This window comes from Anastrepha obliqua, chromosome 4 (assembly GCF_027943255.1).
Source record: "Anastrepha obliqua isolate idAnaObli1 chromosome 4, idAnaObli1_1.0, whole genome shotgun sequence".
NCBI lineage: Eukaryota > Metazoa > Arthropoda > Insecta > Diptera > Tephritidae > Anastrepha > Anastrepha obliqua.
In genome coordinates, this window is record NC_072895.1 from 39,553,664 (window position 1) to 39,579,923 (window position 26,260).

Consider the following 26,260-nt stretch of genomic DNA (forward strand, 5'->3'; position numbering starts at 1 on the left):
GTTCCTAGTTGATGTTACCGGTCATTGGCTGTTAGGTAGCTTTTCTGGGCTAGGAGTATTTTCTTATGAATACTGCAGAAGTTGTTGCAGACGAGGAAGAAAGAAACAGTCGAACACTTCCTCCGTAATTGTCCAGCCTTAGCTAGGAATACGCAAGGTTGTTAGCAAACTCTCTAACGGAACCAACCGCTGTTGGGATGAAACCTATCCTAGGCTTCATCAGAGCGTCTAAATGGTTCCGTGATGAATAAATACTGAGGTTCCTGTGTTACACAGTGGTACCACAACGGACCTACATGGTCTAAGGGAGTTGGCTACTCTAAACCTACTGCTACAGAAACCTAACCTAACCTAATGGTGGACAAAGCTTCGAGCTTCTTTTAAAAGGGTTTCTCTAATTTAAATGATTAATTTATTTGGTAAAATGTTAAAGAAAAATAAAAATACAATCTAAATCACTAAACCAAAACCGAGCGCACGCAAATTCTATATTCTACGCTTTAATTGGTTAAGGAAACGAAAATCGAAAGAACTTTAAAATTTTCCATATAAATTGGAACGCCTCTAATGCACAATTAAATTTGTTTTTATATAACTTTTTTTCTAGACAAAACAAAAAAAAAAAAAGATTTTGAGTTATGGAAATATTTATTTGGGCCCTTAGTGAACTGTTGCTTATCTGTTTGTATACGCCAGCTGTCAAGTTTACAATAATCAAATATGATTGACGTACAACGCCATTTGCAAAAATAAGAAATCTAATTAGCTCATTAATTTTGGCATAGTTTTTATATATAGAAGTAGTTGATTTTATAAATAACAAACATATACGTACGAATATATATATGTATATTATGCGTTCAAAACGAAACCTTGTCATCATCTTTCATATTTCTTCTCTTCCATACAATCGGCTTTAATTTTAAGATGTCATTGACATTAGCGCCGTATAACATAATGGAATGTGGAACGGATATGACTTTGCCCAAGTTTTTTATTTTTAAATGGCTTATTAGCACTTCTTATTAAGCGTTTAACGGGAATGAAAATTAGAAGCAAATTGAGGCCGTGCGAATGAACATAACTATACATGTGTACTTATGCATTTAAGTAGTTTAATTTACTCATAAAAGTCGTTTCGCTGCTTGCTTTTTGGCGCGTAGTCGATTGATTGCGAAAGTTGAATTCGTGTGCCATATTTCAGATACGCAACTGAGTGCCTTCGGATTCATGCAAACTTGCTTATGTGCATTTCTCAATAAATTTCATGTTTCAAAGAAAGTTTTCAAGGCAACGACTAGTCTTGCACTAAAACTCAGCGCACCGACTCGTTGGTCATCAGTTCTAGAGCAGTCTGAATATGTTTTTCATTTATTTTAATTTAAATTTTATTTTATTTTGTAAAGTTAGACTATTTCTACAGAGAAATTATGTAAATACAGTGTATTCTCTATTGAGTGGACTCAGAAATTTGGCCGCTTATGTGAAATGCCCGCTTATAAGAAAAGTGTAAACAAAAAAGTAAGTAATATGTTATGGAAGGCTTGCCCGCTCCAGAGAAAAACATTTTTTTTTAATTCTTAAAGATTTGTAGTATGTACTGAAAAAAGTGTCCGTTTAAGAGAGGTGTCCGTGTCTGTATTTATAAATAGACAAATGGTCAGTGCGCTTATGGTGTTCGTGTTTTAATTGTTCGGAAGAAGCCGTAGCCGAATTGCAAAGCAATGCCTAACATCTTTAGGCAAAACACCGGCAATGTTTCGAGCCGAACAGCAGATTTGTATGTTATACAGGAGGCATAAAGCGCTGCTTCCAATCCGATTAGATTATTTAATAATTTTCTGTACTACAAGTCGAGTGACATTGCAAAGATGTGGAGGTTCACTTGTAAAAAAGTGAAATATTTTTAGAAATATCTTCACATAAGTGCCACTAATCCAGTCCATTTGAGGTAAACGAACCGAGTCGATCCTAAAATTCCAAAATATTTTTGCTAGGCGCGTACACTTATTCTCTGAATTTGATATAAAATTGTGTGAACTTAGCACCAATTTGAAACTAAAGCAGGAAAGGATGTGGCGCAAATTGGTCTAATTTGGTGCTCGTCTTTTTTGGTCCAGTTTAAAACTGCTTCTGAATTATCGAAAAAGGCAGACAGCGGGCTATAATTGACACGTCTTAGTTAATAAAAGCTAGTTGAAATTCGGCAGTTTGTAGCCACTGCTTTTCTCTTCAAGAATTACACACATTACACACACATACACATTATACTCATTACAACAAGCTTTTGAGCAATAAAATCTACGCTAAAATGCGCAAATATGAAAGTATGCAATAAAAGCAAATAATATTCGAAATTCAATTAAAAAAATCAATTTGTTTTTATTGTTACTATATATAGAAGCTGTTATAATTTTCACACGCAAAAGTGGTTTGTACATATGTATGTATCTCTGGTACATATATACATATGTATCTCTGAATCTCATACAGTGGCGGTGGCAGAAAAAAAATCGCAATTTTGGTGCCCATTGCACGCGTAAGGGGAAATTTATATTATTAAAAATGTTTGTACTTAAAATAACATACAAATTTTTATTATACTTATTTCAAATTTTCTTGTGTATTATTTTTGGAACACAATTTTCAAATGCAATCGGTTAAAAATAAAAATGAATAATAAACCCAACGGGGCGCTCTCCTTTCGCTACATTTGAAGTGTCTGTATGTCTGAATACATAAATACATATTTGCATTGCAACATCTGTAATTGAAATTTATAATTGCATGTGTTGAACCGGATTACCGAAGCGTACAGAAATAAATGCATTATTCTAATTTCGTTTTATTAAAAATGAATGTGCGTTGCATTGAAGCTGGATTTTGTCAATTTGAAAAAAGAAGAAAAAAACTGGTTGAGAAAAAGATTTCGTATTTGGATATTAATACCTATTGCATATCATATCAAAACTCTGTGATCAGATCGGATACATCGGGTTATAAAAAACCGTCTGCCTTTTGGAGGCGGTATAAAATTCTCCTCCAATTATAGAACAACTTAAATATGAGCACCACACAATGAAGGAGAACAACAAACATATATATATGTACAAGGTGGCCCAAAATTAATCATCGAATTTTGATCTTGAATAACTTTTTGTACCCTAGTTTTCACTGAGTAGCTTCCGAACATCCGTTTGAGATAACAACAACAGGATATCTGGTTGTGCGCTGGGTTTGAGACCCGCCACGTAAAAATCTTCCTCCAATTAAAAACAAAACAAAGCTTCGGAAGAGAACTCCCTACTCTGATGATGATCCCTGCGAACAAACTAAGGATTATGATTTGAGGGCTCACCCCTGGAATGTTCGGTCCCTTAATGGGCAAGAGGTGCCTCTGGGTGGCTAGTTGAAGTCGTCGTGAGAGAAAAGGCTGACATCGCTGCCATTCAAGAGATGCGATGGACAAGGCAAGGCCAAGTAAAGGAGCGCAAATTTGATGTTGGATTTATAGTGGAAGAGAGACTTCGTCGCCAAGTATCATACTTTCGTTCACTCCGGTAGACGAGCATCTTGCAATAATACGCATAAAAGTGCGATTTTTTAAACCTCTCGCTCATTTGCACCCATGTTTCGACGGAACAGAAGGATGATGCGATCAAAGATTGCTTCTTTGAATAACTATGGTAATAAAAAACAATATTTTAAGTGATGTAAATCTTTGTTTTGACTTTTACGCGTCCATTGCTTGTCTGTTTGCATACTGCAGTTTTCTACAAGTGTCATATTATAGATGATTGACATACGACACTATTTGAAAAAATTATAAATCTTCCGGTGGGGTGATTAATTTTGCGCCACCTTGTATACTTAATTCATACTATGATAGCAGGTAGGTATCACAAAGCCTTCATTTACGTTATTATTATTTTTAAGTGAATAGCTGCTATGTTTTGAGTCGTCATTGCAAGTGATATAACAGGCTTGGAGTTTTAAAGTTTCCAACATTAGTGCAACTTTTTTTATCTGCTGTATTGTTAAAATTAGAAATGTAAGTAATAGCATTTATTTGGAATTTAACAAAGAAATTCTGTAGTTAAAAAAAATAATTTACAAAACAGAAAGCTTTGAAAAATTTAAAAAAAATTGATTTATCACTTACACACATACTCTTCTCAATAAATTGCAAGTTTTTTAATATGATATATGCATGTATCTATGTACTAATAATTTCATTTCAACACAGTGGCATCACATTTTTGACCTGAGTGTTGCTAGATTCGAAATGTGCACAATTAAAAGCAAAACAAAATTTTTCACATTAACAGTGTGTGCGTGCACGAGTATATACCTACTCGTAGTGTATAAGTTGGGTAGTGGTTAATTTAATGATGTCACTTGATTTTCATTGATGCGCTTATAACATTTTCCCATGCAAATAGAAGTATGTATTATACATATTTCCTTCTTAATTTATTTACTTTTACTTCATGGTTTTCATAGCTGTGAATGGTGCACAGGTATGTGTGCTTAGATGCTGTTTCTATGCAGTTAAAACTTTTCCCTATGCATATTTTTACTATTGTGTAAATTGAGTTTTTTTGAAATACTTTTCCACGTTTAACTTGTCTACACATATACAGAGTAACATATCTGCAAAGCTCATTCAATTGAGTCTTATTAATATTTAATAGGCGTTGCCTGTAAAATCGAAAAAAAATTTAGTTTAGTAAGCGTCATTTCACACTAAATTCCACTTTGACCAACAAAATGCAAATGACAAAAAGTACCTGAACACTTTAATTGGGTCATGATTCCAAATCCTCCTCAAATAACTTTAAACTTTTAGATATTATACATACGTATATATACGCATATAAATATATAAAGCTGCTTCACTACCAACAACGTCAAAGGCTACTTTGTAAAGGGTATGATCCTTGATTGAACCCCTAGTCTTTTGATGCATAAATATAATTTTTTTAATATGATACTTAGGTACGGAGGTCTGAAAGTTCTGCTGAACGAGAAATATTTGGAGAAATTTTAATTTCTAATCGTCTTTCTGTCAATCATGGTTTCATTGGGCAACTTTCATTAAAAGCGCGATTGAGTTATGACCTTTGCATGCCATTAAAAAGTGAATGGTGGAAGACTTCCGCACCATTGTCATCCATCTTCAGTCTAGCGGAGAAATCACTTCAAAGTTGTGACTAAATTTAACTATAGCTTCTTTGGATAACTTCCATTGCATACCAGATGGAGTCATGACCTTGCATGCTTTCCACTACTACTTAATCCAATAAAGGATAGAAGCAAATCAAAATCTAATCTATACAAATCAGAACAATGACCTGAATATTAATAGATAGTCTAAATTTGTACTTTAAAAGATTCATAAAGTTTAAATAGTCTCAAATTTAAAGAAAACAGAAGGAAAAAATTTAGTCAACTATAGGCCGTTTTTTTCATTTCTTCTTTTACGAAAACTCCTGTTTACAACAATATATTTGGATAACTTTTACTGAAGTTCAATGGATTCAGATGTCCAGCATTCGTGCCATCTCTTTGGTGGACTTCCGGGAGATCTAGGATGCTGAAGGATCTCACATTCGAGGTCTCGGAGTGCGACTTTTACGGCTTGTGCAACATGGGGCCTGGTGTTGTCGTGAAGGAGTAGGACTGGGTCCTGGTGTTGTCGAATAGTCTCATGCCTGCGGAGTAGCTGGGCAATGTAGAGCTCCTGGTTGAGCGTGGCATTTTTTTTCGAGCATTTTCCAGTGCACCATTCCCTCCCAGTCCTATCAAAATCATATCATGATCTTCTTTGGATGAAGATCCGACTTGACTCTCGGCTTTGGCGTATCTCCTGGAGCCACCCACTTCTTTCCTTGCTTCATATTGATGTGCGAGTATAGGCACCGTTTCTCATATTCTGTGACGATTCGGTACAAAAAGCGTTGTTTATGATCGCGAGTTACTCCATGGTGGGTTTACAAGTTTTCTATTATTCTTTTTTTAATTTCTGTCATCATAGGATGATTTATAGAATGTATAATAGAGCACCGCTGATACATCCATGCTCCAATAAAACTATCTTTTTTACCCGTTGATAGAAAAAATTACTGAAAATGGGGTTCAAAAGTTTCTACTTTGGTACCTGTATAAGACCTATGCAATTTTTTAAGGGAAATGAAGGGAGCGCGAGGTGTTTTGAAGACACTAATAACTGCTCCTTCAAAGCATTGACTTTAGGCGTACTAATCTACTTCAAATAAGCTTTGCCCTGTCTCATGATTAAAGTAATATTGTAACTAAAGTAAGTCATGGATGCGACATGTCTGTGCAAAGTTATACGCATTTCATCATTAAACCAAATATTGACATGCCCAAATAACTTTAATTGTCCAACTATGGTAAGTGTGAAAGCTTTTAGTCTGGTAAATATGCGTGTATTTAAAAAAAACGTGAGAGTCTAATGATCAGGTTGTAAAAACATTATTTCGGATAGTATTTTACTTTAGTTAATAATGGACTTTTAGTGAAAATTACGCATCGCCAAGTATAAAAAATAATTATCTCACACCTACTTATGAACATATGTATATATAGTTGTGAACACGAAAATAGCGGTATCAAAAAAAATAGCCGATTTTTCTAAAACATAAATATATTTGCTTTCGTTATATGGAGAAAACACTCGACAACTTCAGAAGAAAGTTGAGCCAACTCAATTAGCACTTTATTATATTAAAAGGTAAAGGGTTACAAAGCTGCGTATCCAATTGTTTTTTTTTAATACTGATTAAAAGGTTTGAAATTTAGGTAAAAATCTGTTTAATTATAAGTTTTGTACAAAGTTTAGAACTTTGATTTATAAGGCATTTCTTTTAAAGTGAGCAATATGTCTATAATAATTAATGAAAATTAAAACAAGAAAAAACAAAGCAAAATGGCCAAAAATGGTCGAACAATCGGATATATACTATGATATTTTGATCATGGGAGTATATATGTATAAGTGTACAAGGTGGCGCAAAATTAATAACCCAATCGGAAGATATGTATACAATATTTTCAAATGGCGTCGCACGTCAATCAAATTTAACAGAGAAAAGATAATTGTTTTTTTATTTAGTAAAAAAAATTGGATGACTAATATTGCACCACATCGCATAACTAATTATATAGACGCAGATATGCGTACGACCGCTGTAGCCGAATGAGTTCAGGCGTGACTAGCATTGAGAATTGCGTAGCTTCGTGCATGAAGTACCAAGGGATAGAACAAGTCTTTTCAAATAGCGTTTTTTCCTCATAAAAAATAACTGCCGTTCGGAGTCGCCTTAAAACTGTAGATATCTCCATTTGTGGAACAACATTAAACGCATGCCACAAATAAGCGGAAGAGCTCGTCCGAACGCCTAAAACTGTTATAAGCGGCTTTATATATGCATATATAAATATTACCCCTCCACTTGTTTATGTATCAATAAGTGCACCCCTTGCGAATCATTAATCATCAAACTGCCTGCTCTGCGCTCATTTCTCTTAAAAGTCTTACTGTACATATGTATGTATGTACTTGTATTATATAATTAAGAAATCTTTCATCAGCAAACCAACTTACGCGTACTGATTGTCTATACGCCTACTGTCTATACCAAAAGGCATGATTTCATTTTCAATATCTTCTCCCCATCACATCATCTTATGCATATGTATGCATGTATTACTGACCTTTCCTCTGGCGTTTCGATCGGCTCATGTGGCATTGCCTCCCCAATGTCTGCCGCTGTCTCTTCCATGGGACTAGTGCCCAAATCTATGCTTGTCATACCCTCAATCATGGCCATGTTTTTTTTGTAAGCTGATGGTTTTTGCGTGTTATTGGTATTGCTGTTGTTATTAAGATACCCTTCTGTGCGTCTTTAACACAAGCAAACGTAAAATACACCAATGTCAGTAAGAAAGTAGTAGTGCGTAAGGCGCCGGGTTGCTGCTAGTGCCACTCGCCTCTCTATTATATTGTTATTGTTTTGGGTATGGCGTCGTATTGGCGTCGCGAATGTAAAATGTTGTCGTTGTTGTAGTTTTTTCTTCCTTTTTTTGTTTTTCACTTTAGACTTACGTCTTTGCCTATTTTATTGTTATTTTTCTTGCTTTCTGCGGCTTTGTTAGTGTATATGCTTGTAGTTGTGGTGAGCGCTGTATGTACGTATGTAGCTATATATGCACTTATTATGCACAATGCACTGCACGTTAGTGGTTGTAGTTGTGTTATTGATTGCTTCGCTTTGGATTGACAGTTGTCTATTAGTGAGTAAATTTGTGGTTCAGACACGAGTTAAACGACGCGCATAAATCACATACAATTTGGTATTGTATAGGTTACAAATCAAATTAAATAATGAACAATGCCGCTATGATGTGTGCAGTAAAATTTTCCGCCGCAAAATATTTATATGTACGTACGGTAGTGCCTGAGTAAGTACGTGTGAAAAATCAATGCTAAGATTTTTTCTATCAGGCAACTGCAAATGTGTAACTGCTTGGCAAATAATCAAATTTGTATAAAGCTTTGCAAGTTTTATGTACATACGTATATATGTATGTACGTCTGTTTTGATTTCACTTCCTTTTAGTTGTGTTTTCCGAAAGATGAAAATAAAATTTCCACATTCACTTTAGTTTATTTCACTTTTCTTGACGTAAATCGTTTAAATGACTAACGTAGAATTGCTACTTCTTGTTTTTTTTTGAGATTGTTTTTACTGAAAAATGTATTTTTGGAAGCCAAATATGTAAGTATAAATCTATCTTCTACGCAGTCTTGTACTTTAAATTTTGTTTTGCAGAACTTCAGTTCTTTTACTAGTTTATGGTTTGAGGAGCACGAGATGACTGTTCTTTCAGAACATCCGCAAAAGTTTAAATCGAAAGAAGATTTTTTAGCAATATAATAAAAGAAATTCAAGTACGAAATGCCGTTTGGAGCGTCTGCATTCGCCGAAATTTGTATCTTTACTAAGCACAACGCTGAGCGCCGACGAGGCAATGTGACGAACTCACGAAAATGAGATTTCCAAGCTTGTGGCAGTAGCTGCGATGCGACATGCATTGCGCTCCCAAAAAAACAAAAAAATGCGAGCTTACTCAGCAAGCAAAGGCAGTCCACATGTACGAGTAGAAGTAGAGTAGAGCAGATACAGCCACAGACACAGCTGTAGGCACAATAGCATGTAGCAGAGAAGAGGCGAGCAATGCAGATTGTAGCAGAGCATGATGGAGCAAAGCAGCGTCGACTGAAGCAGAGCAGCGCAACGTATCCGCGACTAGCCACATGAAAGCATGCTCGCTGAAATACCCCGATTTGTAGTGACCGCCGAGAGTCCAAAATGAAAACGAGGTACATACATACATTTATACAAAGTATGGAGCAAACGAGACTGTTAAAGCAACAACAGCAGCAGGAATGTTAAATAGGGGGTGGGGGGTTGCCAACGACGGCGTAAATATAATATTAGTTGTTGGTTTTTGTGCTGATGTGGCGTTGCTGCCGCTGTTTGCCGCTTTTGTGTATAGTTTTCAGCCGCACAGCTACTAACGGTGGGAGTGTGCATGACGTATGCGTAACGTAACGCATCCCTTTCATTTGCTCGCTAATGACACACTGCGTATGAGCAACATTTGAGAGTGGTAAGAAAAGTAGTTGTTTATATTTTGCTGCTAAAAATGTTAAATTTTCTCTGTGAACAAACAAAAATTAGTTTTGGAAAATCATGAAAAATGTAGCGTTAATGAATTTCGGAAAGGAAATTTTCATAATCTGAACGTAACTGACTGTGGCAGGTCTTGCTTTTAGTCTAATAAATTTTGATCTTTCCCAGCTCAATAGCTCAAATATTAATTTAGAGCTCGTCAATTTAGTGCTTGACTAAATCGTCTTAAGGTACTTTGTCACAATTGCTAAGAATTGTAGATTAAACTTTGATATAGAACTTCATTAATTATGATATCCTTTTATACAATATAAATTACGTGTTGATTTTTACGAACTCCTTTTAGACTACCAAGTATTTATTGTCTCTTTAAAAAAGCGAAAAATTTCCAAAAAAAAAAACAAAACTTATTTCCTCATAAGCAACATTTTTAAATATGTTTTTCCTAGAAAATGACGGGACTGATTAATTTCAGTATCTACTCCTCAACTGCCTTGCTTTTATGAAGCTAAGGTAAAGACTGACTTCACAATCACATTCAACACGCAAATTAACTGGAAAACATTTGGTGCCATCTTATTTGTACAGAGACCGTTCCACTCAGCGGATTTAAATAAAGTCAATTTTCTTTCTATTGCTGATTGGGCGCTTTGATGGTGGAATATACGTACTTATACTTTCTATAAATTTTGCACTGGTGTGCAGTTTAGTAAACACCCTGTATAAGAGAGAAGGAAAAATAGTTAATAAGTAAAAATACAGAGTGATTCCATAAGATCACAGATTTTATTCTTCCAAACTCGACAAAATTTGTCGAAATAATTTTTTTAATTAAATCATGTTTTCTAGTCTATTGCATTTACGAAATACAACATTCGTTAAATGCCCAGCACGACTCCTCTGGCAATACAGGATGCGCTTATCAATTCTACGATTTGGGCTGTATATAAATTATAACGTGTATGAGTTCGTTTTTCAGCTCAGAAATCGTATCGGGCTTATTTAAATAGACCATTTTCATTCACATCATGCACATAGATGTAGCTTTTTTGATGTAGCTCCGAAAAAAGAAAGAAATGGTATCACATCGCAAGATCTCGGTGGCCATTTCACCACGCTGTTACGTGCGATAATGTGTCTTGGCAGCTTCGTTCGTAATGGGGTCATGGTTTCAAGCGCCATTTGGCACCGTACTATTGAAACCACACCTTGTCTAAGTCCGTGTCACCTTGCTCAGACATCATATCACGATAACATTCAGGAAAAAAATTACATATCAAAAATAATTTCTGTCAAAGATCTGCATCAACCTTGACAAATCATCAAGCATCAGCATCACCCTACACAAACATAATTAGAAGAGAATACGCAAGTATTCTGCCGCGTGCTCTCGTTATCTCTTGCTCGCTCTCTAGCATTCTCAATCTCTTATTCTCTCTCTCAGTGCAGGTTTCTGTTCCGATGCTCTCTTGTGTCCTGCGCACTCCCACTTTACTCAATGTGAATTTCAACTATGTTCCCCGATTGTTTGTGGCGCGGTATCCAGCTTGACCTTGCCATATTGTACATTGACTTATGATAAAGATATTATAGTCTAAAAAGCTGCTTTGGTGTTTTTTAGAAACATCAGTCACACTTGCATTGCATGACATGCCATCAATTCTTATTGTGAAATATCGATTGGCTTTGATGCAGTTTGTCATTGCGCTTCAATGCAGTTTGTTTCCATTTCGGTTTAATTTGCTCAAAGGCTTAGCTAGGACTAGATTTTATGTTGCAAATAGACATATTTACTCTTTATAAGAAATAGTTTTACATTCATGATTCTAGCTTTCTCGCATTTAAAAATTTATAACAGTTATTTTCATAAACAAAATGAGTTGTTAACTTTTTTTATGGGAAGGCTTTACAAAAAATGGTTTGCCGAATTCGTATAAGAGAGAGAGAGTAGTTTAGGCGAGGTTAGGTTACGGCGCTTGCCACTTTCCGTAGGGGCGTAGAGGAGCCTACTTAGGAAAGAGTAGATCTTGAATTTTTGTATATATATGTAGATTTTTTCTTTATGATGAGGCCCCACATTAAAGGTGCATAAACTCGCGCTTGAGCTTGGGGTAGATGTGTTTGTTAGTTTGATATATTTTTATATCCACGCACTGGTGCTCAACCGTTTTTTATTCCCATAACAGTCGTATGCAACAGCATAAAGGAATCGGGATATATGCATATAAACACCCTTATATATACCAGAACGCTCAGAATGTTGAATAAAATCGGCTTAGTTCTGCATGCCCATCCGTCCGAGAAAAAGTAGTATATAGTAGTAGTATTCCAATAAAACATGGGACACTATTACTCTTTGTCCAGGGTAGTTTGGTACTGAAAATAGGTGAAATCGGCCAATAAACGCTCCCGTCTCTTTGATAGCTGCATGCAAGATTAAGTTCCTGGATGTGCAGCCTAATCTATCCTATCTGAATTTCGTGCTTTGGTTTGCTTGTTACAGAACGAAATATCTGGAAGATTTATAATAATTGTCGAAAGAAATTATGGCTTCTTCTTTTACATCCAGGCTACAAATTGCTTACAATGAACATAAAATTTATATACATTAGTATACATATTTTGGCAGAGGTCTTAAGTATTAGATTTTATAATTCCGCTTTACTGGCTTAAGTTTTTTATGAGGAGGGAAGTACTTTAATATGCCAATCTACGTGTTTAAAGTGGCAATCTCTAAAATTCACAACGCAAGATAAATAGTGAAAAGCGTAATAAATTTCTTCCACTTACAATGCCCAGGATTTAGTTGCAGTAAATAGAAGGTAGTCTTTTGCGGAAACTTTAGGCAAAATGCGACAAATGGAGGTTTCTAAAAGCCATTGCGCAATTATAAAAGGTTCTGAAATTTGCAATTTGGAAGTAGGAAGGAAGGGGATTACCCCTTGCTAAAATGGTGGTACAAAAATTACGCAAAATAGACAATTAGGAATGAAATGCGTATTATTTGCCTAACATTCGGTATTTTATTAAATGAAATATGTAAAAATATGAACGATGAATTTATAGAATGAGTCAATTATCGGCCGGCTACCCGCCGTAGCTGAATAGGTTGGTACGTGACTACCATTCGCAAGTCCATAGCTTCGAAACACGCAGGTATGGAGTTTGATAGCCCATTAAATTTTAGAGTAACAAAATGAAAGTTTGTAGTGGCCCAAAATGCTCGTTGATTTTTAACAATTTAATTCCTTATAACGAATTCTTGATATTAATTTTAAATGGAAGAAAACACACAACACCATCAGCAAAAAAAATATTGTAAAAAATTAACGTGATTTTTGAGCCACTTCAAACTTGGACTTTATCATACCAAAATTCTATTGAAGTTTGAAATTTGATGAAAATTAATTTTTTCTCTTTTGAATCCATTAAAAAGTTCGAAATGTGATAAAAATTGTAAATTTGGTTTTTCAATTTGGACAAAGTTTGAAACTCGGATTTATTTGTATGGATTTTGTAAGAAAATGAACAAATTTTTCATAAAAAAAATTAAATAAGAAACATACCTGTGCTATATTTATTTATGTAAGGCAGTGCATGTATATGTGCAATTAAGCAAAAGTAATTTTTGTTTTTTAAATTAATTAAAATGTAAGTAAAAGGTACCTTACTTGCGTAAAAAACTACTTCTGATTATAAATCATTTCAACGAACACTTTTTCCCGTCATACATCGAAAAAAAGCTTTTTCATTGCCTCAGCCTCAGAATTATAGGAGTCATATATATATTTTTACACAAAGTTTTGTTCCTCAAACAAGTAAGAAAAAAAAACATTGTACATTTTTTAAGATGCTTTATCTTTACTAAACCTTTTGTTAAACTTAAGCAAAAAGTTTCAATGTTTATTTATTTTGCCTAACAATCAGACTCAGAACCACACTGATTTTATTATTTGTAAGTGCGAAGTAAAAGGTGGAATTTGTTTTGCTAACTAATACAAATTTTAACATTAATTTACAAGCTGCGTTTACTATCGCACAAATATTTTCTTAGCTCTTATCACTGATATTATTCCACTTTTACATAATTAATTGCTGACGAAGGCGTACTCGTATTTATATCAGAGTTCAAAAATTAAGCTGAAAGAGGCAGCTTCCGAGATATGTATTTATAACGCACCTACCTAAAAAATGAAAAAGCTTACCAAAATTCAGGCAATCAAAAAACCAAATGTCAACAAATGAGTTCAAAGTAAATGACGTAAAGTCATATATAAAGTCTATGAACAACAAATAGAAATTTAAGTATGAAGAAGTTATATTTTTACTACAAAAAAAAACTAAAAACTGAAGAGTGGGCAAAATTCTTCTTCAGTAAAGAAGTTGATTTTTCATGTGGAAGTGAGAAAACTGTTTTTTTTCAAAACCTTTTATTAATAAATAATGTCTTAAACCTGATAATTTGCACCGATTTCTTTGTACATAGGGTCAAGTATAAGTTATAGGGTAACTTATAAAGGTGGGACTGGTTACTGGTTACAAATGACCTGCTTTAACACAAACACCTGCGTTGGCCTAAAAACAAACTCTGTGGCATACCTTCGCTACTCGAAACGAAATACATTATCCCTGAATTTCAAAATATTGAGAACTTATTTATATATAAAGGGTCTTTCATAAGTGAAGAGTAGATGCTCTTCTTCTTAATTGGCGCGTTAATTCCTTACGCGATTTTGGCCGAGTTTAACAAAGCCGTTTCTTTCTCGTGCTAACCGGCTCGAGTTGGACACACCAAGTGAAGCCAAGTCCTTCTCCAGGCCTTCCCCTTCCTCTGCTACCACCAGCTGATACCGCATCGAATACTTTCAGAGCCGGAGCGTTTGCATCCGTTGGGCGACATGACCCAGCCAACGTAGCTGCTGGATCTTTATTCGCTGCGCTATGTCTATGTCGTCGTAAAGCTCATACAGTCATTGTTCTAACGCCTGCGATATTCGCCGTTGCCAACGTGCAAAGGTCTAAAAATCTTGCGCAGAATCTTTCTCTCAAACACTCCAGGCGTCACTTCATCGAATGTTATCATCGTCCACGCTTCTGCGCCATACGTTAGGACGGGCATGATGTGAGCCTTGTAGAGTGTTAGTTTTTTTCGTCGAGAGGGGACTAGATGGACTAGAAAGAAAGGACTAGGACTAGAGAAAGTCTGGATATTAGTATTCATTAATTCCTAGACGGTACTTTTTTTGATGTCATTTTTAACATTTGTCAAGTAGGCAGATGCACGATTTTACGCTTTAAAATTATTGAAACTTATTACGAAAATGGTCGTTCTTTAAGAATAACATATCGCAAAATTCGACCGAATGAGTCGACAATTTAAAGGTTGGTGAAACAAATTTGACAAAACTGGTTCTATGGAGCATAGAAAACTGACTGTTAGGCAAAAAACCAGACGTTCAGGCACCAATGAATGGTATGTAGTCACGCACCAATCCGTTTGGCTATATAGGCTTCTGTATAATGCGTATACAGCAAGAAAAAGAATATACTATGTTTAAAAAAGAACAATGTTGGTTGGATAGTTTTTATTTCTTTGATTTATTACAATCTTTTTTTTTTCTCTTTCGTGACAGTTTCTAAAAACATATTTAGCTCGATTCTGAATAGAAACTCACTCAGCAGATTTCCCTCTCTCTATTCCCTTTCCTCTAATCATGAATAAGAATTCTAAGGTTTTCCTTTTATTCTTGCCACAAGAGAACACGGAAAAATGGAAATTTTGTTTTTGGCGCAAATAGGTATCACAAATGCAAAAAGAAGAATAGGATAGAGTTTTCCAATGAATTTTTCACCTGGAAAGTGTGAAGCATTCCGCAAGAATGTAAGAATTAAATTTGTTTAATAGAGGTTGTAAAACCAAGATTAGTCTAATCTTTGTATGAAAATGGTGGCGCAAAATTAATCATCCAATTTTTTTTTAATAACTTTTTTACTAGATAAAAAAATTATTTTCAGTGACGAAGGTTTCCGTCCATTTGACAATTACGCACTCCATTGCTTATCTGTATACTGCAGCTGTCTACTTCACAAGCGTCAAATGTGATCGATGTACGACGCCATTTGTAAAAATTATAAATTCTCCGGTAGGGTGATTAATTTTGTAATAACATACAATTGTTTTTGTGAAAGAATTTTATTAATTTTATGATCCAGTATTAAAAAAGTCAAATCATATGAGATAACAATTTCAGTTGAATAACTTTTATTAAATTTATTTGAAATTATAGAAAAAATCAGTTGACTCTTTGCAGTTGATTCTATAGAGTGCTTTCCACTTTGTTTCTCAAAGTAAAAGTTTTTCATTATCGGTAAATTGGGTGATAACTTTTTCTGTTCTTCTCCGCCTAGGGTTGAAAACGCTTTCAAATATTTATTTCTTAGGCATAAATGTATTAGAAAAGTATAAGCCACCTTTTCTCTCCCAATTTGATACGCACCTTCAGCTGAATAGCGCAAATCTGTACTAAGTTCTGCAATAGGCGAACCCCAAGTTGCTTTTATTTGGCTGCAAATGCATTCTAAGCATCTCTAACAAATGATGGAAAATGAATGGAAGGCTTATGACAATATATTTTCAATACCCACCGAGAATACGGCAATTGACATGATTGCGTCCATCAGAGAGCGGGTTCCAATCCTTTGCTCTTCGTAATAAATTTAGTGCTTCTAATTTTGGTGTTTGCTTCTTTTTTTAATTTGAAGCTACCAAAATTTTAAGTTTAAAAAAATTGTATAATTAAACAAGAAAGGCTAAAACGGCCCGCTCTGAGAAAATTTTAGTACTACTTAAAATATGTCGATGCTTATAAAATTTAATGTTTTCAAAGTGCAAATCTCAATTTTTGCTCTTTTTGCGGTTATGCAAGAATATGAGATCTACTTTTCTCAACTCTTCTTAACATTTAAAACCTTTTTATAGATTAAAAAAAAAAACTTTAATTTTGCTGAATACGAATTAAAGCCATAGGGTGTAATTATAGTAAGAAAAACACACAAAAATACCAGAAAATACCGAAACCATAATGATCTTTTTGAAGAAGGAGCACCTTATCTTGTTACAAACATGGGGTGGCGTCACGAAAATTCGCTCATACTGTCAAATTCGCTGAGAGTAAAGTAACGGGATTAAAATAGGTGCCACCTCATTATTCTCTCATTTACATCACTTTGAACTGTCAAAAATGCAGAACTCAACAGTTTCGAAGTTCGAATTTCTTGCTCCTAATATTTCGGACACAAATCTTTTTCTCGAAATTTGAAAGTCAAAAATGGTATTTCACTTAGAAATTATTTTATAATATTCGATGTTGGCCTCTAAATAACAGTGAACGAACTCAAAATTTTTATTATGCATATGCATGAACTCAAAAAGGTATTTTTGTAACTGGAATACCATCTGAATGTATTTATAAATAAGTGTTTGCTTTTATATCCTTGGTTTCAGTCATTTCCCTTTGCCATGTATATGCACTTATATATGTACGTGCACTTGTTACGATTTCGAATTAATTTATTTTTGCACTCCAGATTTTCATTGAACTGCATTTGATATATTAAAATTATTTAATAAATATGCCTAAGTTGATATATTCTCACACGCTGCAAATAAAAATAAAAAAAAACTCACTAAGCAACTACAAATACACATCATACGCATACATACATGCATATTCATAGATCAGAATCCAGTTAATGCACACTCTTACTGAGCGAAACAAATACACTTATTGCACATACACAAGCGTTACGAAATTATTAACGATCCAAATGCTAATTCGTTCAAACGAGCTTTCAATTAAATTCAGTGAATGAACATAGCATAAAAAGTATTATGAATTATAATACTTGTGTGGTCATTGTACTCGCCTTAGTCATTTCTTTTTAAGTATTTTGATACAAAAAAAAATTAATTTACGTATCCCTTTAATGAGTTTTATAAAATTAAGTGGTTATTTAAATTTTATATTTCCTTAAAATATATACTCTGAATGCCAAGAAAATACAACAGTACATACTTAAATATACTCAGCGATTAGTCTGTGCCACAAATGCAGGAAGCAGTTGCGTTATTCGCTACATAAAAAATGTCAACTAAAAAAAAAGGATAACTGGAGTATTCATCTAAACCCTTAAATGGTCTGTAAACTTGTGAGCTCTTAAAAAAAAGATTTAAAAATTTATATGAGCAGTGGCTTACACAAATTGTGTAAGTTTAATTGACTTGAGTGTAATCGCGGAAACCAATGGAAGGCGTTCTGTGACTACTAACTGCAGGATCGCCAAAGCGCTCTGGCTAAAACTGAATCATAAAAGCACAAAATGTCTGCTTGGGTTCAATAGATCAACTACCAGCGTCCTCACAGGTCATTGCACTATTTGCACCCTAGCCAGTGTAATGGGTGGACCTCACAATGAAGGGATTGGAAGATTTCACCAGAGAAGCTGTACGGAGTTTTTAATAAACTGTGTAATTTTCAAAAACTAAAAAAAAACGTTGAAGCATGTATCAATATTTAAAAAAAGATGTGATCTCAAGCACTAATAATATAATTCCTCTAGTTCGGATTGGAGTTTCATCATATCTGTAGTATTCTTAACGACTGAATAAATCTGCAGATCGTCGGCGTATAATAGAAAGTTGGCGAATGATAAGCAAGAACTAATGCCTCTCATAAACAGAGTAAACAGCAATGGACCCAGAATGCCATCTTGTGGTACGCCAGAGGGGGCGAAAAAAGCTTCAGATTCAACATCATCGAGTGTGACCACGCACCGCCTTCGACTCAAATAGGTTTTAAGTCATATATATTTTGAGGTGTTTTAACCATTTCCGCACATTTTGGGATTTAATCTTGGTGAAGCCGTTTTCTGCCTCGAGCACGACATTTATAAAGCATGTGTTCTGAATTTTCAGTGTCTATTTCACAGAATCAGCAGATGATGATCTCAGAAAGGCCAATTTTGTTTAAGAGGCATCTTAGGCTAGAGTAGCCAGTGAAGTAACCAGTTAAAAGTCTTAATCTGCTTTGCTGAGTGAAAGTAGCTTATCAGAAATTCCTCTGTCCGATGTTAGGAATTGTTTCGCTTGTCGTTGACCGATAGAATTTCGCCAATGTTCAACGAATTTTTTCTCCTCCCATTTCCCGAGAAATTTGTTAAAGCGGCCCCCAGAAAGGTTTAGGAGCAATTAGAGGCATTTTTAGCTAGATGGTCTGTACTGATAAAATTAACTTTACTATTCTCCTCGTTTTTAGCTAAAATTTGCTCTCTCGGGCTCAGATGAATTGCCAATTTGCTATTTTCGTTTATTTTTCGCTATCCAAAATAGCTTAGAATTGAGTTTACCACAGCAGCGAAGTTGTATGTATGTAAATATGAGTAGTTTATTCACTGAATTCATTAGTTAAAAGCGTTTAAGTAACTATTCTACTGAAACTCCATACAATAAAATTAATACAGACACACGAAGTAGAGAGTTTGGTATATAAACTAATGCATTAAGTTGATGATATATTTGTAATATATTTATATATATACGAGTATATGAGCACGCACATTATATATGTATGTATGTATAATATGCATGCACGAGTTTTGAAATAAAATTTAATTCGGCCTTTCCCACACATTGTTGTACATAGGTACATGCGAATACTACGAGAAACAGCTTGGCATGGCATATATATGTATTCGTACATAAATACATTTATGTATTCACGAGTGTGGATATTCATTCAAAGCATGTTCGTGTTTGTTTACGTGCTGCAGGATAATGAAATCTCCTTGCGTTGATCCATTGATTTTTAGCACGCACATAATGACGTAATTGTTACCATTATTGAAACATTGAAGCGTGTGCGGGGGCTTGTCACTGAGTACACACAGTTTCGAGTGATATACCCATTTACCCTTCCATCACCCACTCGCACTTCTCGCACTACTCATTCACTGCTGTCTTTAAGCCAGTTGACGTCATTGACTTTCTCAAGGCAGCAGTGATGACAAGGCAGGCAGAGAAGATAGCTGACAGACGATGGCTTTGACTTAAATAAATTGAATGCACTTTTACTCGCCAGCATAATAATCTATGTACACATGTAGGAATAAAGCAAAAAGGAAAATAACATTTATTTAAAAATAGAACAAGGACTCTATAAATAGCCTTCGTTTACTATTGCACTTTTCAGCTGGTACATGCGAGTATTAATATTTTATAATATTCTACTGGAAATAACATCAATGGCGACTAGAAGGGCACCAGTGTTTAACGGAATTGGCACATTTCATAACAACAATCACACTAAATAAGTGATGAGGCTCTATGGCTACTATGGCTCAATACTCACTAAAATATTTCTTTGATAAGTAGACGAGGCGAAACAAAGTTAACATTTCATTGTAATGGTAGGCGACTTTACGACATTGTGTATTTAATTTTTTTTTTTTTGTTTTGTCTAAGATTACTTAGGTTGGTGGCTGACGTGCAAGAAATTGTGTTTAGATATGACAATAGAGTTGACGTACACTCCGCATGAGATTATATTACATTTTCATTTAATATGATATGTCAGAATATTTTTTTGAGGAAATGCCAGGTAAAACCTTCAAATGATTCTGTGTTTGAAAAACAACTGAATTAACTATGTATTTATACATATATATAAGTAATAGCTGGAGCCCGCGGCATTGCTTGTGATGCTTTGCATCAAATGAAATAAAGGGTGATCACTTTGGAAACACTTTTTCCTAATGTCAAAAATACATATTTTTTTCAGTATTCATTGCCATTTCACCATGGAAAAACTTACGCCTCAATAATGTTTACAAATCGTACAACTGTATTACGGAAATCGACGCTCTGTGAAAATTGTTCATCCCGCGCTCAGGGCGCGAATTGCGATGAGACTCATTTATGGCTTAATGGCTACGTCAATAAGCAAAACTGGCATATTTGGGCTGAACAGCAACCCGAAGTTATTCAAGAACAGTGGTGTCAAAAGAAATATTTCCATTACGCAAAATCATTTTTTTATTTAGTAAAAATGCTATTCAGAAACAAAATCGCTTGATGATTAATTTTGCGTCACCTTGTATATATATATTACACAATATTTGTAGTTTTATAATCGGTAGCACAAATGCATAAATCCGCAATTGGTTGGTCCCAAGAAAGTAGATCAAACCATTTACCTTTTAACTGTCGAACATAGGAGTTTTAAATTTTTAAAACTGATTGTGGTTTTCATCTAACGCAGCTTCAAGTAGATGTACCTTATGATCAGAAAGTATCGGGAAAGTTCAAATAAAATAAAACAGAGTTAAATTCCAGGCAAATTTATTTTATCTCCTTCAAAATATGACCCGTCTGAAGCAACACACATGTGCCAATGTTTAACCTATTCCTCCATGCACCCCTGGTACGCCGACGAAGAGATGGCCTTCAGCTCATTCGTCGCATTCTCTTTGATCTTCTCTATCGACTGAAATCTCTTTCCACGAAGTGGTAACTTCAACTTGGGAAACAAAAAGAAGTCGCACGGGGCCTTATCAGGTGATTGGTAAAATAATCCAGCACAATTTGGGCTCGGTGCGATGGCGCGTTATCATCATGCAAAATTCAAGAATTGTTTGCCCACATTTCCGGCCGTCTGCGACGTACAGCATCCCTCAAACGCTTCAAAAGGGATAAATAATATTCTTTATTGAGTGTCTGGGCCGATGGAAGATACTCATGGTGTACTACGCCTTGGCAATGGAAGAAAACAGTCAACATCCCTTCACTTTACTTTTTGATCATAGAGTATTTATGTATATTAGATCGCATCACCTTACACGGAAAAAAAATCTTCGCTGTAAGCCAATGAGTCCGAAGTACTTTTGGCAATTTCGAGAAAAAAGTAGGGCTGTCTTTGAACATATTTTCTCATATTTTCGGCTATTATAGCCTGCTTTGAGGTTATGAGATACTGATATTTTTATCCCGCTAAGACAATTGTTTTGTTTCAAAGTTCATTTGTCCCAGGCACTCCGTTCTAGTACTTACCCACCAGATCTCAGGTCGTATTACCCCAACAGTCCAATATAGTACCAGTAAATTGAAGCCCGCCAAAAATCATTACGCGTTGCTAAATATTTCGATTATTAGTATTTATAAACATTTTTTTGTCGAATGTAGGGTTCGACTTTCTACGTTTTTTGCCATATATTCGGCATTTAAAGTTCGATTTTAAAATAAGATAGTATCGATGTTTTTGTTTCGAGCGGACAATTATTGTTCATTCTAAAGGTTTTTGCTCTCTGGTACTTCTTATTACAATTCCTGCTTCTCTTCTCAATCCTTCGCTGCAATCCCCACTCTCAATCACAATCTGCATTAAGAGTTGGGTGGCAATAATAATGTAAATTTGATATTAATTACAATTTTCCTTTCGAATTGGATGACAACGCCATTTAAATATATTATTGGATTGAAGTTCTCTGTCCTTTCACATTGGTATGTGTGCACATATTTTTTAAAACTAAAATATATTCTTAATCAATTTCTTAATTTCCAAAAAGTAGGCGGCAACGGCAGCGCGTTTAAGTATCAATAATTTGCCTTATGCCTAAATATTCAACTGATATGTGTGATAAATTGTAATTTTTGCACTAAAATTTAGGTGGCAACGTTTTCAAAAAATTGCTTTTGAAATAGATTTTTCTTGAAAATATTTGCCTTCATCTTCATACTTTAATAATAAATTACCTACTTTTTTCTGAAACACAAGCAGGTGGGAACACGCATGTTAAATTATTGGTACATAACCATCTACGATCCACAGATCTTCCAGCAGTGTTTTTCAGTGATACTCTTTCGAAGAAATTTTCTACGTTTTTGTATCCAGTGGCTTAGATAACTAAAGCATAGGGACTTATTTGAAAGGATCGACAATTTATTCGTTTTTTATTGAGTTCTAATAATTTCTTGATGAACATTTTTATGCTGATGGTGTTGGGTGTTTTTTCCATATAAAAATGTGTAGAGGAAATGCGCAAGATCGCCATAAAAAAAAAATTCTAAAAAATCAACACTGTTTGTAAGCCACTTTTGCTTCGTTTTTAAGCTGACGAATTGTGTGGTTGTAGCGCTGCTAATGACCTGGAATTCCTTGGAAAATTGGCTAAACAGCAGAAATCTACTAAGTAGTAAACCTTAAGTACACTCAAGCGTGCCAAGAACACAAATAAACATTAAGTCAAGGTGGCAGCTTAGAAAGCGTGCTTGATAACAACATTACCTCAGTTGCATCACGCCTATGGTTCGCATATAAGAAGCTAAAGCGAATGCAGTGGTAAACTAAGCAAGGAAAGAAATATATTTAACCGGCCAAACCTTACTAACCATCTTAATTTTTACTTCATAATAAATGTAACCCAAGAAATGTGGATTATAAGATTGCGACATCAGTGAGAGTAGCCCAAAAGCCTACTTTTTAGGTCAGCCCAATATCTGATTCTGTCAAATTCACTGAGAGAGGAATAGCGGCAGTCCGTATTCTCTTCACCGTGAATATAACGTTGCCTTATCGATATATTGCCTTAGGTGCACGATAGTCGATGCAGATAGCAGAAAGTAAGTTCTAAAAGTAAGGCCAGTAACGAATTACGAGGTGATTTACCGATCTACTTTTGTTTCATGAGGTTTACATGTTTGCGGTGGTTTGCGGTGCAGATCCAATATCAACGTTAAAGATCAGTCGCTATATTTATTACGTTCCATAACCTCATTCGGATAAATCTATATAAGCAACTGGCAATATTTCTTAAAAGTGTTGTTGGGAAAGGGAATTCAACAATAATAACAACAATATTACGAGCCCTTGAAATGAGAATATATGTATAGGCTTTTAATCTATCGAAAATTTTCCTGTAGTCTACCAGGTCGTATGAGTAACAAATTTTCTGGAGAAGGTTTAATGTTAAGCAAAATTAAATATATTGCTGTTGAACAGTGTTTGTTAGAGTTACTTGTGATATTATTTTACGACGGTAAGCAAATCGAAAGGTGTTATTCAGAAGTACTAATTTACAGGCCGTATAAGTGATATTATTTCCCTAAAACTTATTTACTTCAAAGCGTATTTAAATTTTCTCTAAGCACAAAAACACCATAGGCTTAACAAGCTGGTCGGCTATATTATTTAATGAAATTTATGACATTGTTCTAGTTTATAATATTAATTTATCAACATAGGCGCTTTGTCCAAAATTACTCACCGTTCTTGATGTTCTAAGCCTTCCAGACCATCAGCAATAACACTCTCAAATACTTGATTTCGGTTGCCTAATAGATGTTGCCGATCCAGATCGATCTAAAAAAGTGCAATGCAAAAATGTAAATAGGGAAATAGTAAATTGCCATGAATAAAGAAATTAAAGGAAAATGATTTATTTATTTCTTTTTTTTTGGTTGTAGCGCGTCTTGTGCAACTTGTGGAAAGTTCCTTGACTGAGTTAACATGTCACATATTAACTTGTTTTCTAATAATATTGTACGTTATGGTGTAAGGCGTCTGGCAAAGCTAGTACAATGCCATCAAAGACAACTAATGAGTGACTAACAGTCACGTCAAGTCATGTAAGTATTTTGGACATTGCCGTAAAATTTTCTAAAAAATGGTTTATTTGTAGGCTTGAGTATAATAAGAAGTAGCCTGGAAGAATAAAAAAAAAATCCAATAATTCTGAAATTTATTCGATGCTGAAAATTTTGGTATAGAGTTTTTTGAAGTGAAATATCGTCGGTTCTTTTTAACTTTTTAGAGTAATACCTTTAAAATTTTGTTTACATTTTTGTATCTTCTACAGGAATTTCTGATAAGCTACTTTCACTCAGCAGAGTTACTTTTACTTTACTGGTAACTTTACTGGTCTGTTGTCTGAAATATCATATAAAAAAATTGTTGCCTTAGCAGGCTTCGCACAATAGATTTCCTTCGGTCGCAGTTCGTAGTAGCCAAATAATAATAATAAAAAATATCCACGCCTACTTATGCTAATTTAAAAAGCCATAGATTATCTCGTAATAACTTTGAAACAGTACTCTGAAATCCTGTTTTTTAGTATTCCATAAATGCGGAGCAAATTGTGCGGTATAGGCAGAATGAAAAACTATCAAAGTTGGTTATCGCATAGAAGTTGGGTTGCTTCAGAAGATGGCATTTGAAGCGATTCCCCCGCGCAATAAAATATAGTAATTTCATAACTCAACAAGACAGTATTTGAAAAAATATATGCTATAAAGTCATTTCTAATTATAAGACCACCGCTGTAAATGCTTTAATAAATACAATTTCAAAAACCGCAAGAAATTTAAAAGTTGTAAGAATTGAATTATGCAATAAAAAAAAGAAATATATTATTAAAACTCGCAAACGCACAACACAGAGCTCACCATTAAAAATTGAGCTCTGTTCGGTTGCAATAAGATGACAGTTATTCCGGCTGTGCATGCATGCAAACAAGGGTTAAAAGTGAATAAACTGTGCTGCGAACGAAGAAACTTGTTTTGGCGTTGATCGCAATTTTGAGGGAAAAACATTAAACTGATATAAAAAACCGCTCCAAACGTCAAAGAGTAGGCTACATCAGCAGGATTGTTGTTTTTTTGTTGTAATTTTTATTTGGCCTGTACTTTTACCAATACTTTGTTAGCAGTAATGGCGGAAAATATTCTGTTTGTTTGAGGAAAAAAATATTTTTAGAGCATTTTTGTTTTAATAAGTGGTATAATTATAATGAAAAAAGAGATTATTGAACTGCCCCTACTTAACCCCATTCTGAATTGCTATTGCCATTCTATGCAAAACCTTTCCTTTAAATCCACTTGAGCTTTTACACTGGACCCTCACTATCCATAAAGTAAATAGACACAGTGTGCACAAATTTCAGTAAAATACTTATCTACTTATATTAACTACTCACTTGCATCTGTGAATAGGCGGCCGATGTGACACCACCATAATTATTAAGGCTCACACCATTCATATCGGTGAATCCGCTCTCTAAATCCGAACCGTTACCTTCCATATCGTGTGGACTATTATCAGAATCGTCGTCGGCTGAAACAAAGTGCAAAAAAATAACAAAATATTACTACACAAACAACAATGCAACGAACGAATAAATTCTTTGATGAAAACTTAGCATTTACAGGAGAATTCAAAAGAATCGTTGATCATTTCAATTGCGTTTCCTGCAAGTTACGAAACTTATAAGCGAATTGTTTATTCAAATTAAAATTGTGAAGCGCCAAATCTTTACGAAATTTTACACTTTTGAGTTGTTTGTTTTATTTAGCCGCTATTTGCGCGTTTTGCTTTCTGCTCCACAGATATCCGTCGGCTTTTTGTTTTTGCGTAAACTGTCCACGCTGTATAATGAATGGAGTGACATTTAATACCCGACTGAATGGAAAGACGCTGAGCGAAATCGTTCGT

At 34.7% G+C, this 26,260-nt stretch overlaps 1 protein-coding gene across 10 annotated transcripts in view; it reads right to left on the bottom strand.

Annotated features, from left to right (window-relative positions):
- The window catches only part of LOC129243626 (protein GDAP2 homolog), a 132,929-nt gene that overhangs the window by 17,833 nt on the left and 88,836 nt on the right, over positions 1-26,260 (bottom strand). For 8 of the 10 annotated variants that reach the window (XM_054880792.1, XM_054880787.1, XM_054880789.1 and 5 more), the window contains 2 exons: positions 25,746-25,882; positions 24,039-24,133 (listed from right to left, as the gene is read on the bottom strand). In XM_054880792.1, the coding sequence (XP_054736767.1) occupies positions 24,039-24,133; positions 25,746-25,882 (232 nt within the window). Of the gene's footprint in view, positions 1-7,740; positions 8,209-24,038; positions 24,134-25,745; positions 25,883-25,974; positions 26,140-26,260 lie in introns of those variants that run through there. The other 2 variants (XM_054880793.1, XM_054880795.1) reach the window with 2 other exon arrangements.